At 38.8% G+C, this 19,781-nt stretch overlaps 1 protein-coding gene across 1 annotated transcript in view; it reads right to left on the bottom strand.

The window, feature by feature from the left end:
• Positions 1-389: 389 nt before the first annotated feature.
• The window catches only part of ryr3 (ryanodine receptor 3), a 363,324-nt gene continuing 343,932 nt past the window's right edge, over positions 390-19,781 (bottom strand). Inside the window, exons 83-92 of the mRNA XM_048600437.1 lie at positions 18,148-18,165; positions 17,344-17,424; positions 11,674-11,762; positions 10,675-10,803; positions 7,485-7,589; positions 5,535-5,616; positions 3,692-5,001; positions 3,530-3,579; positions 3,265-3,433; positions 390-494 (exon numbers count right to left, since the gene is read on the bottom strand). Of these exons, the coding sequence (XP_048456394.1) occupies positions 390-494; positions 3,265-3,433; positions 3,530-3,579; positions 3,692-5,001; positions 5,535-5,616; positions 7,485-7,589; positions 10,675-10,803; positions 11,674-11,762; positions 17,344-17,424; positions 18,148-18,165 (2,138 nt within the window). The remainder of the gene's footprint in view (positions 495-3,264; positions 3,434-3,529; positions 3,580-3,691; positions 5,002-5,534; positions 5,617-7,484; positions 7,590-10,674; positions 10,804-11,673; positions 11,763-17,343; positions 17,425-18,147; positions 18,166-19,781) is intronic.

The raw sequence follows: 19,781 nt of genomic DNA, 5'->3' as shown, positions 1-19,781 counted from the left end.
AATACACATATTTAAGAATTCTAAATTCTTGACTCGTTTTCTTGGACTGATCCTTTGGAGGCCTGAAGATCTAATAGAAGATTTTCTTTTTCCTGTAGAAATTGCGACTTACACAGCCAATCCCAATCATCTCCCTTTACATTGGACATGAATAAACCTTTTACGTTCTTTGTGTTTGAAGTTTCACTAGAATTTGGCAAATCTCCTCACAAATACCATTTATCTTAATTGATATGAACTTCCTTAATATTTATTGCAGAGAAACTTGGTACTGCTGCACACAGTAAGGAACTGTTATCTTGTCCTTCTTCTATACTTGCATCATTGCTTGTGGTGAATATATTAGCATGTATTACAAAATTACATTATCAAAAGAAGGAGAACAAAGTTCACACTCTTTGCAGTACCTTGTAGAAGAGCAGAATGAAATTGATAGCAAATGCCACAAACAGAGCCAACAATCTCAGGTTGTAGAAATTCCTGGCTAAATAATTCTGAAACAAGAATGATAAATTTGTGATATACCAATATTCACTCAGAGTCTCAGGCCAATTTAACTTGATGTTTTAACACGACTTCTATTTTATCGTATTTCAATAACTATGTTGAAGAACTTCTTTCAATACTGTAAAAACATTTATATTGAAGATTAACTTCTCTACCAGCTATATCCATTTCAAATCATGGGAGTATCTCCAGATTCTTACTGACGGACAGGAGGGGTGGTGGATAGTGGATGGATCCATATTCTACAGTTAACAGGTGTTTGAAGATGACACAGCAGTTTATTTGGTTTGTCTTCAATCAGTGAAATTAAGTCTTCAATCACCATGACATTCAGCTGGCAACCTGTCACTGTCTGCAAATAAAAGGCACGTGCACATAGGAGCAGGAGTTGGCCATTCAGTCCCTCGAGCCTGTTCCATCATTTAATGAGATGATGGCCTAACTCCATATACCTGCCTTTGGCCACCACCTTTAATACCTTCGTGTTTAAACAAAACAATAAGATTTTTAAATTGAAGGCAGTAGGGAATGGAGAGCCAATGTATTACAGCAAGCACAATGTGATAGATCAATGATATTTGGTTCAAGTTAGGATGCAGAAAGTAAGTTTTTTTTGTTTGAGGTCAAGTCTAAGGTGAGTGGAAGCTGGGCAGTATTGAAATAGTACAATCTCGGGTTAACAGAAACTTATCACGTTCTTGCAAAAGAAGAGAATTCCTTCTACTTTAAGAATAAATGCAACTCAATTCAGTAGTTGTAATCAAAATCATTCTCTGGATACATCAGCAGATTTTTACCACTATTATCTGAACAGGAGGAATGTGTAACATTGCAGAGAGGAGGAGGGGGAATGGCAGTAACTCTCATTGTTCATTTGGGGAGCTGCCCAGACACAATTAGCTGAATGGCTGTCAGGACAGATTACCTAAAGATGCTGGGAGCATGGTTCCGAGGTGGCTGAGCAAAATCTTGACAGGAGCATATTAACAAGGTGAGGCAGAAACTGGGCTTATGGCAGCATCGTTCCTCCTCCATTCCGGGTAAAAACCTAGTCATCAGGTACAAGATCTTCTTGGTGTTGTTGTATCTGACACAGGTCTGGACCGGCTCCCGAACCAGTACTTGCAGTCACCCAAACCACTTTATCTGGAGGTAAAAGATGGACCGTGTATGCAGGAACACCATGTACAAAGCTCAGGATAAGTGGGGAAAAGACATACCTAATGCTGCCATCATCCTGATGGCCCCCTTTTTGTGTGGCTGCACCAAGCTGTGCACAGCTCCTCGGTACACAAACGCTAAGTGTCAATACATACTGAGGTTTTATCTGTGCCCAGTGTTATGAAGGATGGTCTGACCTCAGCGCTGTGGAACGCTCCAAGTAGTTGGACCATTCCATATCACCTGTTCTGTGTGGAAAAATTTGCAAAGAAAAACACCTTTGACCACAAGTCCATCAGGAAGTGGACAGCACATAGTGTTCTTAAGACCTGTGGAAAATGGAACCTATCAGGTGGTTCCCTGAGCAGACTGTCAATATCATTTGGTAGACTGCCTCATCACCATAACTTTACAGAAGCAACAAGACATAGCTTAGCTGGTGGTAAGCAGGGCACTATCCATCAGATCCTATATGCATGTCTGGTCTCTGTTTATCACCACACTTTGCCCTCGAAGAGGTTGCAGGGGATATACAGACTGTCACATATCTCCTTCTGGAATGTGCCCTTGCATAGAAGGTCTGGAGAGAGATACAGTGGTTTATAAAGATTTGAATCAAGCAGCTCTGTGATGCAGGGCTCTGTGCTTTATGGCCTATTCCCTGGGACACACACCAAGACAAACATTGACTGCGTCTGGAGGACAATCAACTCAGAGAAAGACATTCCTTGGTCTGTCCAAAACTTGTTGGTCTTCCAGGGCAAGGAGTTGACCTCAACTGACTGATGCAGACTGGCACATTCTAAGGACAAGAATTCTGAGCTGAGGGATGCACTAAGGCTTGGGGCAGCTGTCCCCAATGTGCACTTGGCAAAGAATACCTTCTAGGGCCTTTCTGATGAAGTATAATGAGAGTCTTTGCAGTCATCTGACCCTCTTGTTGCCTCAATGTGTGTAATTACTTTGCAACTGCAATGTATGCAACTGCAGGGAAGTCAAATTCCAATTTTGATTTTCTTTATCTGCAAAGACTATGTGGAACTGCTGTGAATATAGATAAAGTTTTTTTTGTGAATAAAGTATATATTTGCAATTAAAAAATTAACTGAATGGTCACCTCCTGTGCAGTATCAATCTGGTGAATCTGAGGTCATTGGGCAGCACAGTGGCTCAGTGGTTCGCATTGCTGCCTCACAGTGCTAGGGATGTGGGTTCAATTCCAGCATCGGGCGACTGTCTGTGTGAGCTTTGGACATTCTCCCTGTGTCTATGTGGGTTTCCTCCCACATCACAAAGATGTGCAAGTTAGGTAGATTTGGCCATGCTAAATTAACCATAGGATGCAGGCTAGATGGGTTATGCAGGGTTATAGGGGGTGGTCTGGGTGGGATGCTCTTTGGACATGATGGGCTGAATGGTCTACTCCTACACTGTAGGGATTCTATAATTTACACAACTCCAGTATTAGTACCTGGTTTCTTAATATTGCTGCATTTAATAAAGAGAAATTGACCAAAATTTAAGCTGGAAGTAATTTTCTTTATTGTATATTAGAGTACTGAATGCACAATATAAAAGCACAGGCTAGTTACATACCAGAATCTTGGTTTGATAAATTTCCAGTCCCTCCCAGAAATTTGCCAAGAATGCCTCAGGCTGCTTCTTTTTCTGTCCACGGCGTTGCTTCCTTTCCTTTTGTTCTTTTCCCTCACTTTCAACTGGCTGCTCCTCTTTAGCTTTGTCCTTCTTCTCACCATCCTCTGTGCTATCAAGGTAAGAGCATACCAGGAATCACTTACCTGGCAATAACTCAAATTTGAACTGAAATTCTTTGCATCGATATTTTGCAAGCGAAACTTACTCAGCCTTCTCAGCCTCTGCTTTATTCTCAGCTTTACTCTTTTGTTCAATCTTGAAATTCAACGTAAAGTACAACAAAAACACTTAGGCTGTAAGTTTTCGGAAAGTTAGAATATTCAGAAGTCGAAAGTTTTGCAGTATGGGAAATACTTTTACAACTTACCTGTGCTTTCTTCTGTTGCCGCAATGCTTTCTCAATACTAGGAGAGCTGTCTGCTCCCATAATTTCTGAGACATCACCAAGACCTCCGTACATATCGCTTGCTGTTTTGCCTCCTTTTTTTGTACCTGTACCAAATATATCTGGCATCATGTCTGCTTCATTTTTCTCACCTTGTACTACAGTCTCAAGCTCTGTGATAACACTTGCCTCAGGAATTTCAGCTCTTTCTGACTCTGCCACATCTCCATGAATTCCAAGTTGTGTTGGATCAGGCATACTTGCTAAAAGATCTGTGACAGTGATGTTTTTGGCACCTTCAACTAAGCCACCACCAAACATAGCACTCCATACAATCTGGAAAAGTCCTTGGACCACATTGAAAACAAAGAACACAAGGCTAGTCAACAACATCCAGAAAAAGGAGAAAAATGCCATTAGTAACTCCATGGTTGTCATCCTCTTAATTTTTTTGTACTGCCTTCTGATATTTTTAAATGTAAAAATGCTGAAAAACTTAAACAATCTGGTTTTGAAATCATGATACGCTGCTGCAAAAGCACTCGAGGATTCAAGAACCTCTTCATCGCTCTCCTCTTCAGTCGGCTTAGGTTCATCTTCTTCATCGTCGGCTCGCTCGGCTGAATCAGGCTCAGAGATTTCAGATGCTAGTTGCATTTCAAATATGGTGTCCTCACAAAAATTCACAAAGAGTTCCATTTTTTCTGATTCCCCTCCTTCATTCACAACATCGAAGATAAACTGCCTTTTGGATTCTTTGACTTGAGGTTTCTCCCATTGCGTTCTACTCGATTCACTGATTTCAAAGTAGATCCTTTCTATGCGCTTTGCAGCACCCATAATCTCAATGCGCCCTAAATAGGGTTCAAAGTATGTGAGCACACTTTGTGCTGGTTGTAATAGGGTCGCCAGGCGGCTGTCATTAGGCATATGTTCAGATAAGTTGGTCAGTAACACAGCTACGTTAAAACCAATGTCCTTGGCTGGTTCATGGAATCGATCAATAAAATCTATGTAGTTAAACATATCATTTTCATCAGCTTCAACACAAGACAGTAGAAATTCTATTTCAGGTTGTGTGTATTTCTTCTGACTCTCTAAAGCTTTCTGAAATTCCTTTTTGGACATTATTCCTTTACTATCTAGGTCATAGACTTTGAAAGTATCAGAATTGGTTATCTCTTTTAATTTCAGAAACATATCAAAGAATTTCAGAATCATTTCCACATTGCTGGAAGACTCAACCAGCGTATCCACCATTTGTTTGCCTATTGTTCCATTTACGACATTACCTACGATTGGAGAGAACAGCACAATAAATTTAAATAGACACAAACACAAAGTTTGAATGAACTAATTCCTGAAACAAAGTGTTTAAAATTTGAAATCAATAAGTCAATTTATGAGAAATTTTCTGTCCATTAAAAATATGAAAATTATATAATTATATTTAACAAAAATAAGTGCACTTTTCTGAGTATTTTTTCCAGGTATAGCTCATCCACATTCAAATCATTACCCAAAATGATTTAAACTCAAAACAGAGACTATGACAAGCTTGTGTACCTTCAATTTGGGTGGCAATCATTAATAGAATAGAATGATGATTTTTATAGTCCCACAGCTATCGTTTTAATTAAATGGTTACATTTAGTGTAGCATCTTAAAATGCTGTGGAACTGGATGTACTTTAATATGTAAAACATAAGAAATGCAAAAATTTGGCAGGAAATAGTATTTACAGCAATGGCTAAACATGCTACTATTATTGGACCAGATGCTAACTAAAGCTCTAAAACTGTACAACGTGCAAAAAAAAATTAACCTTCCAGCAGTGACAACAGCATCACCACCATATCCTTCTGGAGATCCAACAATTGTTTCAGCAATTCAATCTGGCTGGAATCCTACAATCCAAAAGTAAACATTTTACTTTTTTATTCATCTATTTTTATTTAAAGGGAATGAAACAAGCCTTCAGCTATTTAGTTATCTTTTGTAATGTGATTTGACACTTGGAAAGGCCAAAAGAGGAGAAGAATTGCTTAGAAGCTAAAATCTATCAAAATCTTTCAAGATCATAATATTTTAACATACAAAAACATTTAAGCCCTGGATGAAGATTATGTTAAATGACTGTAAAATGCTTTCTGCAAGAGGAGTCAAAACAATCTTAGCAAAATATGAATGTAAATTCCTTCGCTGTACAAAAATATCAAATTAGGTCAAAAGGAATTTCAATGCTGTGCCATGAGGATCTCTTGCCTTGTTACCTTAAAACAACCTAGAATTAGAACAGTCAATAAAACCCATGGGTTGGAGAAATAAGGACCTTCAGAGATTTAACTATAGTGGAGGTGGGGGATGGTTTTAATGGGGAGTGGTGGTGATGAGGGGAGGCTGGGAAAGGGCTAATGGTAGAGTTAAAACTCCCCCAGATGTTTCCATTGAGCACATTTTTGACGATGTTGTCCCGTGTTGTCTGGAACGGTAAACTGTTCATGAAGTAATTGTGGTGAAATATTTGTCCTTGCTGCACTTCAAACGTCAACTACTCTCCAAAATCATACTTTCTCATTTCACAAAATTTGCTTCAAATCTGAATAAAATAGTTTATCTTTCCTTTAGCTGTTATTAGAAGCCCTGATTCTTATTCATAAATCAGACACATTTTACAAGTGAACTCACCACTTTGTGCGTTTTGCAACCCAGTTGAAGCATTTGGAAGAGGGAAGCCAGGGAAAAAGACTTTAAGATCAACAAGAACTAACTCAACAGAATTTATGGACAAAGACTACTGTTGTTTCTGGTGCCTACCTCAGTGCTGGGCAGCACACCAAGTTTAACTCGTCATTGACTTTTTTCTATAGCAGTTTGATACAACTGAGATACAAACTGAGTTTGACACAAGGGTGTCGCCCCTCACCCAAGCCCTCACACACTTCAGTGCCTTGTTAGGCCACTTCAGAGCCAAGGTCAAGCGACACTTTCCCTCTAACCAGGATAATCCCAAGGAACTTATTTGATTGGTACAACATCTGAATATCTCTACCATAGGGTTACATAGAAATGCTGTCAATTCCATAAAGGATAGACATTAAATTTGGCAACAGGAAAAAAATGAACAGTTATATATAGATGCTGTGACACAGCACCAATTTACTTTTATGCTGGATCCAAGAAATTTGGTGTTAATCCTCACAAAATTCACTGGATTAAACAGTCCTACTGCATTCTTAATTGTTGTTATAAATGATCAGTATGATGAATTTGCGACATAACTGACAATGGTCCCTTCCTGATCTAAAGACTTTTGTATTACATCAGACCATATTAACCAGGAACAACTGAGACTTAATTTCAGGTCCTTGCTGAACTAATCGTTATCTAATGGCTCTTTATTCCATATCTGCTCACTTGAGGTTCCCTGAAATTATAATGCAGCAAGGACTCTGTTTGCACATTATACTGACGCCAAATTTTTAAAAATAGAAATGTCGTAGTCCACTTTAGTATTCAGTAACAGAATAGCTGTCAACACTCATCATCATCTTATCAACCCCAAATTTTAAAATAAAAACACACAAATTATGGGCTTTATTTCAGGACAGCTCAGTGTCATGTTTCATGTATTTAACAGATGTGATCTGGAAGAAAAAAGTTTGTATGTGCAGCACTTTTAACTCATAATTAAGTGGATATCCTGGGGTTACATGCAATTTTAGCCTATTTTACAATATTACTGTGTTTATCAGTGATGTAGTGGGGAACATACCTGAGAAAGCTTCATTTGCATATTAGCAAAGACATGAAGGAAACCAACCACTGCATCCCAGAGCCTGCTGTGGGCTAGACTCTGCTGGTTACCAATGCAAGGGCCCTACACAGGCAAAATCAGATGGATAGATCTCAGCATAGGATGCCGATGACAAAACTTGAAGCATTTTTGGATGTGTTACTTTATTAATTACTTTGCTTCTCGCTGATTACATTACACACCTTAAACATTGAAGAATGCAAAATAAAAATCCAGATTTTTAAAGTTATAGAAGTACGCTGAACATGTTAAAGTGAAATGCAGTGAATACATTAAAATGACAACGCAAAAGCAGGCCAGTCAGCCCAAACAGGACTTGAACCTGCAGCTCTGGCTCAGAGGCATTCACCGCGCCACAAGACCTCCCTCCATATTATTTTTGCTATTATTTAGCACTTTAAAGAAGTTATTTGCTGGCTGGGAAACATGTCCTTAAGATATGATTGATGTTATAGAAATGTTTCTTTTTATTTCTTTCTGTAATTCAAACAGAAGCTAACCTTAAATGAAACTCCTTCAGAAACCAATACGTAGGTGTCAGTGTATGTACCTTTGGTGAGTTTTATGATTCACTAGTTAGCACTCTTCCTAAGAGTTCAAAGATTTTGGATTTCTGTCCTGTCCAGAGTTCTGAGAACTAAATTGAGGCTAATGGTCCAGTGCAGTGCTAAGGGAGTGGTACACTTTCTAAGGTACTGGCTTTTGGATAAGATTAATTGAAGGTCATCATCCCTCTTGGCTGGATGTTGAAGACCTCATGACATTCATTCACTGAAGAGCAAGGAGTTCTATGCTCAAGAATAACAACACTCAAGAAGCTTGGCAGCATCCAAGACAAAGTAGCCCGCTTGATAGGCACTATATCCACAAGCATCCACTTCCTCCCACCACTGACACTCAGTAGCAGCAGTGTGTATCATCCAGAAGATGCACTGCAGAAATTCACCAAAGATCCTTAGATAGCACTTACCATCTAAAAGGACAAGGGCAGCAGACACATGGGAGCACAACCAATTGCAAGCTCCAATCCAGCCCCTCACCATCTTGACTTGAAAATACATTACTGTTCCTTTACTGGCACTGGTTCAACATCCTGGAATTTCCTTCCAATGGTAACTGTGGGTCAACTTACAGTATATGGAAGCATTCAAGGCGGCAGCTCACTACCACCTTTCAAAGGCAACCAAGGACGGGAAAGAAATACTGCCCAACCAGTGACTCATGAGTAAATGAGACAAAAAAGTACACCCCTCAGCTAAAATCACCAGAAACGGCTCATCTGGTCCTTCTCACATGGCTGACTGTGGGACCTTACAATGTAAAAATTGCTGCATCGTCACCTTTCATACAGTACAACAACAACTGTCATTTAAAAGTGCTTCATCATGTACATGGTGCTTTGAAACATCCTGAGGTCAAGAAAAGTGCCACTTACATGCAAGTTTTTCCAATGTCATGTTTCAAAACATTATTTTCTGAAGGAAATCAATCTAATTTAAATAAATCAATATTATCTTTTCTCTGTGTGAAGAAAGTCTTGACTTTTGTTTTAAACCTCACACATATAATCTTTTTATCTACAATCCTTTCTTTTACCTAGGTTCTTCACTATTGCAAACAACCTGTTTCTGTTTGCCATATCCTTTCATAACTTGAAACATGTCGATGACAAGCACCTCTGTGAACTGCAATTTTCTAATTAAAAATACAATGTTATTAAGTTTTCCTTTGTATTTGTATTTCCTTCTATCAGACAGCATCCCGGTGAATCCGTAATGTGTCTTAGAGTTCAGAGCACAATGCGGCACATCTTAATTTAAATGAGACCTGAAGGTTTTGCCAAGGTTCACCATAAGATCCTGCCTTTCAGAGTCTATTTTTCATGTTAAAACTTAGAACTCTCTGAGATTATCTTTCACAGCCTCAGTGGACATGGACCAGCAATTACCTTTGCTTTTCCATATTGCAATTCCAACTGGAGTACCAACACTGTTGTTCCACACACATCTGAATTAAGGTTTCTGAATAAGGAGTATATTAGACTCAATTCTTATCTTTGAATCAAAGAATTAAATAAATCGAACAATAATACGACCTTGATTACATAGGCAGGTACTTGAAAGCAGTAACTTTCAAGAGTTTCAAAGTAGAATTAGGCTGGGAGTTTTACTCATGGTGAACTAGGAGGCCATCCAGCCCACTGTATGATTGGCACAGATTAAATGAATCAAATAGCAAATGGTTTGGAAAGAATTTCTACAATTCTGATTCCAAATTTCATGTCTTTAAGGTGTAAAAGCAAAGTGCCATCCAATGTACATACACGTAAAGTGTTGAGCACAATATGCATGAAGCCAAGGCTCCAATCAGCTGGTGTTCTGTCAAACTGTACAGTCACTAGTTGACTGGCTGATCAGATGATCCATTTGGCTTGGTGATCCACACAAACATTTGTTCATGCCTCTGATTGTTCCAATCATGTATAACTTATCAAGTTTCAGCATTCCACAATCTACCCACAAATATGGGGCTGAATTTTACTGCTCCACAGTGGGAGGTATGCAGACACGGGTGGCACCCACAAAATGCTGTGGGCACTATGTCCGCTGTCCACCTGCTGCAATTTTACCAGCAATAGGGTGAGTGTGGTGGGGTAGCCTCCCACCCGTGGCTAATTAATGCCCACTTCTGGGCTTTATTGGTCAAATCACGGTGGTGGCACAATGGGCAGAGATCCTCATGCCAAACCTCCCACCTGGCAGCTTTCTCTGCACAGGCTGGTGGGAAATAAGGAGAATGCATATCAGAGGGATTCCCCCAACATCACTAAAAGTCTAACATCCATCCCCTCTTCATCAGATGCACTTCTCTACGAAGCTTGTCTACCCATATCCCTCCACCTCACTTGCAGCGGACTGCCAACTTGGCAAGACCCCCAGGTGTACTCTGGCTCCAGGCTCCACGCAGTGCATCTTTCTGCACCGATGTTCTCCTGATGGCACTGCTAGTACTGGAAAGCTGCAACCTCTGATTTTCTAACCTGGGTGGCAGTGACAATAGCGCCCTGGTACATTCAGCCCATGGAATTAGTCTGATATATAACGAGCTTTTTTTTTGCAGGACATGTGTAAGGAAGTTAAAGTTTTACCTGAATATACTCAGTAAGTGAGTTGAAGATTTGTTTCGCCACAGCTAATGCTTTTGAGAAATTGCGCTGGCCTTGTCCGTCCATGACATCTTTTCCTGAGTAATACCAATAGAAATCACTGATTGACTCCTGGAATTTAACAAGAGATGAGTTGTATCAGCTTTCTTTCTGGATTACAATTTAATATAACATTTCTGAATCCTCTTAATATTGAGTGAGTAGTGTTAAAATGCTCAGAATTTTGTCCATTTCTGTTCCTTTCTTTGGGCTTGAATTTTGTTTGCTTTTGTGAAACATTAACATTACTTAGTGACGCGTGCTAAAAATCAAGTTTCTCATTTCAAGAGAACACAGCACAGTCACAAGAATGGGTGCATGGATTTCCAATTCTCCTACAGCTCTTGGGAGCAGGAAAGCATTTGAATACAGAAAACCCTAATCAAGCAGCCAACTACAGTTCTGCACAATGAACAATTAAATACAGCAACAATCCTTAAAATAAGTTCTACCTTTTTCTACTAGACTGCATTCTTGAATAGTTTTTAATTTCCCCTAATAGAGATCCATAATATTATATTGCATTGGAGGAGTGTTCTGCAAATATAGTGAAGTTCACTTGTCTATAATAACCAAATTTAAAAGATGGTTGTGCATTAGTTATAGTTAGAAAGTCAACAGATTAGCAAATGACAATCAAGAAATTATTTGTTCTTAGGTACAAATAGTTGATAAGTATTAATCATTTTAATTTGGTATAATGGACCTTGAATATTGCTGAAAAAAATGGTGCCAAAGCTTTTTCAGTATTGGCTTGCCAACAAATCAGCACCCTTTTCTCATTTGTGTAAATTGTTGCTCCCTTTGAAATTTGATATTCTTTTCATCTGTCCTGATGAATACAAGATAAAAGCTTTGACAGAACAACTTTTTTCAGCAACACTTGAATTAACCAGTTTGTTCTAAATTTCACAAAAATTCATTGCATTATTTTGGTATTACCTGAAGGCGTAGCAGGTAGTCAACAGTGCTGATAATAATATTCACTGTTGTCGTGTTTCCTATTTGAGTTCTCAAATAATTCTGGAAATCTACAATTTAAAATAAAAATCTTTAATGAATCAGAGAATATATAATTGTGCTTTGAAAAATTGTATAGAAAATAGTGAATGAGTTTGTGTTCAGTTTCAGTGTTGAAGTATGAAAACATGATGATTGTTAATGAGGGCTCAACATGCCCTTCATTAGATTAATAGGCAAGAGAGTTAAACAAATTTCCCTCATGAATGGAAATTCATCTGATGGAGGTACTCCTTTCTAGCCCAAAATAAGAACATTATTTTATTATTAATGGCACATTTTCATTTTTTCTCTGAGCAGCATTCCTGATGTTCACCCCCAAACTTAAGAACTTGATAAAGAACACAATCCTATTTGAAACCTACACATTTTAATTATCCTTATGTTAAGACTCTCCAAGATTGGATAAGACAAATGGCCTTTTAAGTTTTATTTGCAAAGCTATTTAGATTATCTCACCAGCAATACTTCCTGATAATGGATTGCTTTGCTCTGGAAATAGCGGATGAATGTGTACGCACTCCAGGGATTAGTCCATAGTACCTTTGTGTTTTTAATTCAATATGAGATTGGTCATTTTATTTGGCCTTACAAGATCAATTTCTTCTGTTCCAGGTTGAGCTTCAAAAGGGAATGAAAAATATATCTTTGGCAACCTTCAGGAGTTAATGTCTTGAAATGAGAGCTTCTGAATTGATGGTAGTAACTTGACCTCCCTAAAGTGAGTAGGTTTGCACAGATGCTAACTTCACCATTTCATAAGTCAAGAGGCAAACTCTTAAAATAATCAAGAAGCTTGGTTTAAAATGAGTTCTCTTTTTTTCCAAAAACATGAGCAAATATGGATTAATATTTGGCTTATAATTCTCATTAGTGGCTTCTTTAATCTCAGATGTGAGCTCTTTATAAAATTACATTACTGCAACTGAAAATGCTTTACATTACTACCTTTCTAACTTACCAGAACGTAAGAACATAAGAAATAGAATCAGTAAGAGGCCATCTGGCCCGTCGAGCCTGCTTTGCCATTCAGTAAGATCATGGCTGATCTTTTCGTGGTCTCGCCTTAATTCTCTTACTGTTCAAAAACCTATCCATCTTTGCTTTAAAAACATTCAACGAGGTAGCCCCAACTGCTTCACTAGGCAGAGAATTCCGCATAATCACATCCTTTTTTGTAAAGAAGTTCATCAAATTAATCCTAAATCTACTCCCCCTCATTTTGAGCCTATGCCCCCAAGGCAGGTGAAAGTAGGACATGAAAACAACCTCCCTGCTCCTACTTTATCTATTCTCCTCATAATTTTATATGTTTCTATGAGATCCCTGAAGCTGCATGAAGCTGGGGCCTGAGGTTCCAACAGCTATGTTAGTCCCTGAAGTTGCTTAGATTTGGTATGTTAAATTTGAATTTGTTCTCTAGTTAACCTCAATAGCAATTTTTAATCCTATGGATTAATTACTGCTTGTTTTTATTAATCCTAATAGAAGTGTTGCTATAATCTTTGTACTTAGATTGTGGATTGATTACTGCTTTAATCACAGCAGTGTCCTGAGACCTTATATAGTTAACCTTCACAGTATTTGATAATAGCTACTAGTATGTTGATGAGTTGTAAGCTTACAATTTATGGTGCTGCATGAAACAATTGTGAATTGATTGCTGTTTTAATCACAGTAGCAATATGTGGCTCCCTAATGGATGCACTACTGTGATTCAGGCTCCAGGTTAAGGCACAAGCAGCAGGCAGTTTCAAGCGTGATAGGTTTCATTTTGCAAACTTGGCAAGGCAATGTACTTTGCTACGTCCCACCCCTGGTTTCTCTGCAACAGATTCTTCAGAATCTGGGCCACTCAGGAGCATGAGTGAACTGTGCTTAGAGTCCCAAACCAAGTGTGCATGTGCAGAAGGACAGTTAACATGCCAAGATTTCAGCCCTCTCTTGCAACATCATAAATGACATTGAGTTAGACTTAAAAATTTCTTCTTTCATGCCAAATCTTTTGTGCATGGGTTAGAGTTAGGCTTTGCTTAACAAAGGAAATTACTATTTTAAAACATTTCAACCTGTGAAAAGGAAATTTATTTTATTTTTATTTATTGAAATTTTTTGTGAAAATAATAAGTCATGCTGAAAAAGGGATAAGGTCTCATAATATCAAATTAACACAGATAGGGGATTCGCTACCAGGAATCAAAGAGCGCACACACAAATGGGTAATTTTCAGGTAAGCAAGATATGACAATTAGAGTGCAACAGAGATCAGTATTCAGGAGTTAACTATTTACAATTTAGCTCAATGAGTTGGTTGAAGGTATCAAATTATTGGTATTTAAATTTGCTGATGATACACAGGAGAGGGATTAGTTTGCTAAAAGAACATAATAAGGCCTGTAAGAGGTTAAATGAGTGGGTAAAAGTTTAGCAGATGGAATATAATGTGGGTAAATGTGAAGTTCTCCACTTTGGCAGAAGGAATAGAAACTCAGTATATTGTATTAATAGAAAGAGATTGCAGAATTCTGAGGTATGGAAGAATTTAGGTGTCCTGGTACATTGAACAACAAAATGTTAGTAGGCAGGTATAGCAAGTGATTAAAAAGGCAAATAGAATATAAAAGTAGGAACATTTTTCTTGAGCTGTATAGGGCATTAGTGAGACCACATCTGGAGTACTATGCACCATTTTGGTTACTTCTTTTTAAGAAAAGATATCAATTTATTAGGAACAGTTCAGGGAAGGTTCATTTGACTGATACCCCGGATGGGAGGGATGGGTTTTTTTTGAGAAAAAGTGGGGCAAGCTGGACATGTAACCGTTGGAGTTTAAAAAAAATGAGAGGTGTGAATCATTCAAGATCTCAAAGGGTGGATGTTGAGAGGATGTTTCCTCTTTTGGGGGAGAGTACGGCTAAGGGGCACAGTTTAAAAATAATGGATCTCCCTCATTTAAGATGGAGATGAGGAGAAATGTTTACTTTTGTACAGCTATAAGTCTGTGGAGGAGGCAGGGTCATTGAATATTTTTAAGGAAGAGCTAGCTAGCTTCTTGACTATCATGGCAGTCTAAGGGTAACAGGGAGCGGAGACCACGGTCAGATCAGACAAGATCTTATTGAAGGATGGAGCATAGTCAATGGGTGAATGGCCAGCTACTGTTCCTAATTTGTATCTAAACCAAGTCGCCTTGAACCTGTGCTCTTCTGGTTTTACCGGAGTAGGGACAGGTGCTGGCCAGCCAACGTTTGCTAAGGTGTTGGGACCCTCACATACATATGGTACGGAGGCCGTGTCTTTAAGGTTTTCACCAGAACAAATGAAAGACCATTGACTTCAAACACGAACACTGTTTTTCTCCACAGATGCTGTCTCACCTACTGAGTATTCCCAGCATCTTCTGTTTCATTTCATACATTATATTAAATTAGTACAGTTTTAGTTGCTTGGTATTAGAGAACTTGAGTCCTGCTGAAGAAAAGAGTCATGCTGCATAAGTGTTTTGTCTTGCACTCATCATTACAGACACAAAAATAAGAAAATTTAAAAATTCTTAGCAATTATTGTTCCTTTTGACATTTGATATTTGTGCATCTGCCCTGATGAGGCCTGATGAAAAGCTTGCAAGTGTTTCATTTTCTTAGTATCATTTAATTATTGACTGATTTTAGAATTAGCATAAACACTAGATTATAAATGCAATGCGAATTCATCATCACCAACGGTTATGTCATCAAAATGGAAAAAGCTTGTGCTAAGGTTAATTAGCAGACAAAGGAGACAGAAGGTGTTTGCTAACCACAGATCCTACTCAGCTCCTGATGTGTGGAATGGGGGTTGTGGAAGATTTGGTCATATGCACCTATTTACAGTTCCGTTTTTGGCAGAATAGTAATTGGCTTTGCGTTTCTCAGTCCGAAGGGTCACTGATCCAGACAGTTACAGATGAACATATGAGTAGAAGAAATGAAAACTGAACTATGCCTAACCTCCAAACGACATTCAATTTTCTACAGGTATTTATACACTATTTTTTTGAAAGGAGTTCATTAATTAAATAATTTTACTGGGAGTCACTTCCACAGATACGCCTCAATGTGGAGGAACTAATCTAAGATTTAGCTTTGCTTCAGGCCTGTTAACGTTAAATCTGTGCTTTCAATCAATGTCAAAAGACAGGCTTGCAGCTAAACCATTTATGCTTCATAGCATTTTACTGACTTGCGTCACGTCTCCCTCAGTCTTCTTTCCTCCAATGATACTCAGTTCTTTAGAACTGCAAATTCAAAGTCTCAGATTATTTCTTGGTGGTTTTTCGATGATCTTTAATAAATTACTGTGCTTTTGAAAATATAATTTTTAAAAATGCATCTAATGTCTATGACCAGTGATCCACATCAGATTAGAATAATTTGATACAACTAACTAAAATGCTCAAAATGTATAATATTTGAGTAGTTTATTTGATAATGATTGATTAGAAACTATGTAAAGGATTAATAAACAGATCCAAGTCTTCTATATATTTTGCTTCATTAATAATACTTCCCACGTAGACAGGATTTATAATTTGTCCTTTTTGTTTATTATATTATATACATATTCTCCTCTTCATCTGTCCTGACAGCATTGATTCCTTTCTGGGTACGTTCCTTGTGAGATGAATGCCTGTAGACACTTTTCTTAAATGACTTGCTTATGCCATGACAGGAGTTATCTGCAGGCTACCCAACTACATGAGGTGTAACATGATCCTGTCTTCAGATGGTATAAATCGTTTTCAGACGTGCTCCAGAAAACAGAGTACGAGAGAAATATTTGCATGTCCTTGGATAGGGATTAGCAGCAGGAACATGTGCTGATTTTACCTTTCTCCCAAGAATGCCAGGACCATCCAGCGCATTTACATAATTAATAAGGCTGGCATTAACTAATGCAGTGTAATCTCAGGAATTTCCTAATCAGTGTAATTCAGCTACTTTGTTAATTATTTTTAGTTTATCTGTTTGGATGTTGTGGCAGGTAGCACATGAACCAGGGCTTTCTGCCCAATAAGAGCCCCTCTTGTGACCTTGTTAAACCAGGCAAGCTTTTAAGGGAGCCAGTCTTACATCTACATGATATATTAAGTTCCATTGGCTATCCCTTAGTAGTCTGTTTCGTCTTTTCTCTCATTTGTCAACAAGTCATAAGGTATGTCATCATTGGTAGATTTTGTAACATAGCAAGAAATACTCTGCATTAAATCACTACTTAATACTGTGAAGAGCAAGTATCTCTCAGAAAGAAATGGAGGGAAAACAGAATGTACCACACTAGTGTAGAATATTATTGCATGATTGTAGCACATAGTAAACCACTTTCTTGTATAGTATAATTGGAAATAAATACATTACCATTCAAAATGAATCAACTTTGGCATGAACTCTGAGAAAAGAATGGTAACTTAAAGCATTATTGCACTAACTCAAAGTCATCTTTACTGTGAACAAATAAGGATAGCATGAAAATTATATTTGTCTTTTGTGCTTTTTTAAAATTTGCATTATGAAGGTCATTGTGATGAACTTCAGATGCCAGAACTAAACTCACCATCGTTATGTCCCTCACATAACAGTTGCAAAAACCGAAACAAATCCCGAGTAAATTCATCATTCTGCAATACTTTGTCACCTGAGAATATTAAAGAAAGTGATCGTACATAGTGAAAGAAATCCCAGCATTTGGTATGCCATTACAGAAATCAAATATAATCAGTATTTAGTAAATCATGGAGGTTAACAATCTCACACAACACTAAAACAAGTTCATTCCACATTACACCACTTTAATGTGTTTTGCATTGGTCTTCAAATAACACAAATAATTTCACAGAAGTCAATTTATGGCAAGACATTGTTTCAGACTAACTTTTTCACAGCGAAAATTTATTTCACAATCAGGTTTCTTGCACATTCTCACACAAGCTTAACTTATAATGATTTATGTAGTCATTGTCTGGATAACAATAAAAACACAAATGCAATGTTAATGCAAATATAAATTTTGTATTTTGATGCTTTTCAAAAAGAAGCATGTAAGTGTTCTAGAAAGGTTTTAAAATCAAAAACAAAATATTGTTTAAAGAACATATAACCTTTGTATTCAACTTTATTTTTAAGTGCATTCTTCATCAGTAACTTCTGTTCCAAGAATTCTAACATACGAACGTATCCAAATGTTATCTTAAATGCAAGCCACACAATAAGCAATTTTAATGGACCAGAAAAAAAACCTTATATTTGTACTTCCATTGACCTATCATGGACTAAGCATATCCATGATTAACATTTTTTTTCCAGTCCACATTTTGTCAGTTGTGCCATTCAAAAATAAGTATTCAAACCGTGTACTTACCATATTCACGAACAATAACTGTGGATCAATGATTTTAGGGTTCAAGGGAGAGGAGAAGAATGTGAGAAAATGGTTTATTAATGAAGCATTTAAAGAAAAAGAACAACAATCTTAAAAATGATGAATTCCTAAGACCAAAATATTAAATCAGTAATGAACACATAATATTGAAATAATAAGAATCAATAACAGAATGTATTTTTAGGAAATAACAGGCTGAATTTCAGTTGCAGTATCCTGAACCTCATGCTGAATCCCATTTCAGGATCCTGAAGGTGATTGTGGTGGGACCCTGGAGGAAATTTCCAAGGTGCCAGCTAATAGGTAACTCCATCTAGAAGCTCTGAGCAGCTGACAGCTCCAATGAGAGAGATGTACTGTGGTGCTGGAGGTGGTGCCTTAGGATGGAGGCGCCCTCTGTAAACTTGCAAATCGATCAGAATATACCATGACTAAAATGACTGAGGCATTAGCGCAGAGGGGGATGTGCTTTCACAAGTTGGTTTGCTGCTGTGCTCCATGCAGCCCAGAGGATTTATTCTGGACTATCACTAGGTGGTCACCGTTGTTCCATCTATGGGCTCCAGTCACACTGGGGCAATCTAGACGGCAAGCAAAAAATTTCCTCGACAACAAGGTGCAGAGCTGGATGAACACAGCAGGCCAAGCAGCATCATAGGAGCAGAAAGGCTGACGTTTTGGGCCTAGACCCTTCATCAGAAATGGGGGAGGGGAAGGGGGTTCTGAAATAAATAGGGAGAGAGGGGGAGGCGGATAGAAGATGGATACAGGAGAGGATAGGTGGAGAGGAAACGGACAGGTCGAGGAGGCGGGGATGGAGCCAGTAAAGGTGAGTGTAGGTGGGGAGTTAGGGAGGGGATAGGTCAGTCCAGGGAGAACGGATAGGTCAAGGGGGCGGGATGAGGCTAGTAGGTAGGAGATGGGGGTGCGGCTTGAGGTGGGAGGAGGTGATAGGTGGGAGGAAGAACAGGTTAGGGAGGCAGGGACGAGCTGGACTGGTTTTGGGATGCGGTAGGGGGAGGGGAGATTTTGAAGCTTGTGAAATCCACATTGATACCATTGGGCTACAGGATTCCCAAGCAGAATATGAGTTGCTGTTCCTGCAACCTTCGGGTGGCGTCATTGTGGCACTGGAGGAGGCCCAGGATGGACATATCGTCTGAGGAATGGGAGGGGGAGTTGAAATGGTTCGCGACTGGGAGGTGCAGTTGTTTATTGCGAACCGAGCATAGGTGTTCTGCAAAGTGGTCCCCGAACCTCCGCTTGGTTTCCCCAGTGTAGAGGAGGCCACAACGGGTACAGCGGATGCAGTATACCACATTGGCAGATGTGCAGGTGAACATCTGCTGGATGTGGAAAGTCTTCTTGGGGCCTGGGATGGGGTTGAGGGAGGAGGTATGGGGGCAGGTGTAGCACTTCCTGCGGTTGCAGGGAAAAGTGCCGGGTGTGGTAGGGCTGGAGGGGAGTGTGGAGCGGACAAGGGAGTCATGGAGAGAGTGGTCCCTCCGGAAAGCAGATAAGGGTGGGGAGGGAAAGATGTCTTTGGTGGTGGGGTCGGATTGCAGATGGCGGAAGTGTCGGAGGATGATGCGTTGGATCCGGAGGTTGGTCGG

The sequence above is a fragment of the Rhincodon typus genome, chromosome 8, assembly GCF_021869965.1.
Source record: "Rhincodon typus isolate 14 chromosome 8, sRhiTyp1.1, whole genome shotgun sequence".
Classification (NCBI taxonomy): domain Eukaryota; kingdom Metazoa; phylum Chordata; class Chondrichthyes; order Orectolobiformes; family Rhincodontidae; genus Rhincodon; species Rhincodon typus.
The sequence above is the reverse complement of the archived record's forward strand: the minus strand, read 5'-3'. Positions and strand labels throughout refer to the sequence as shown.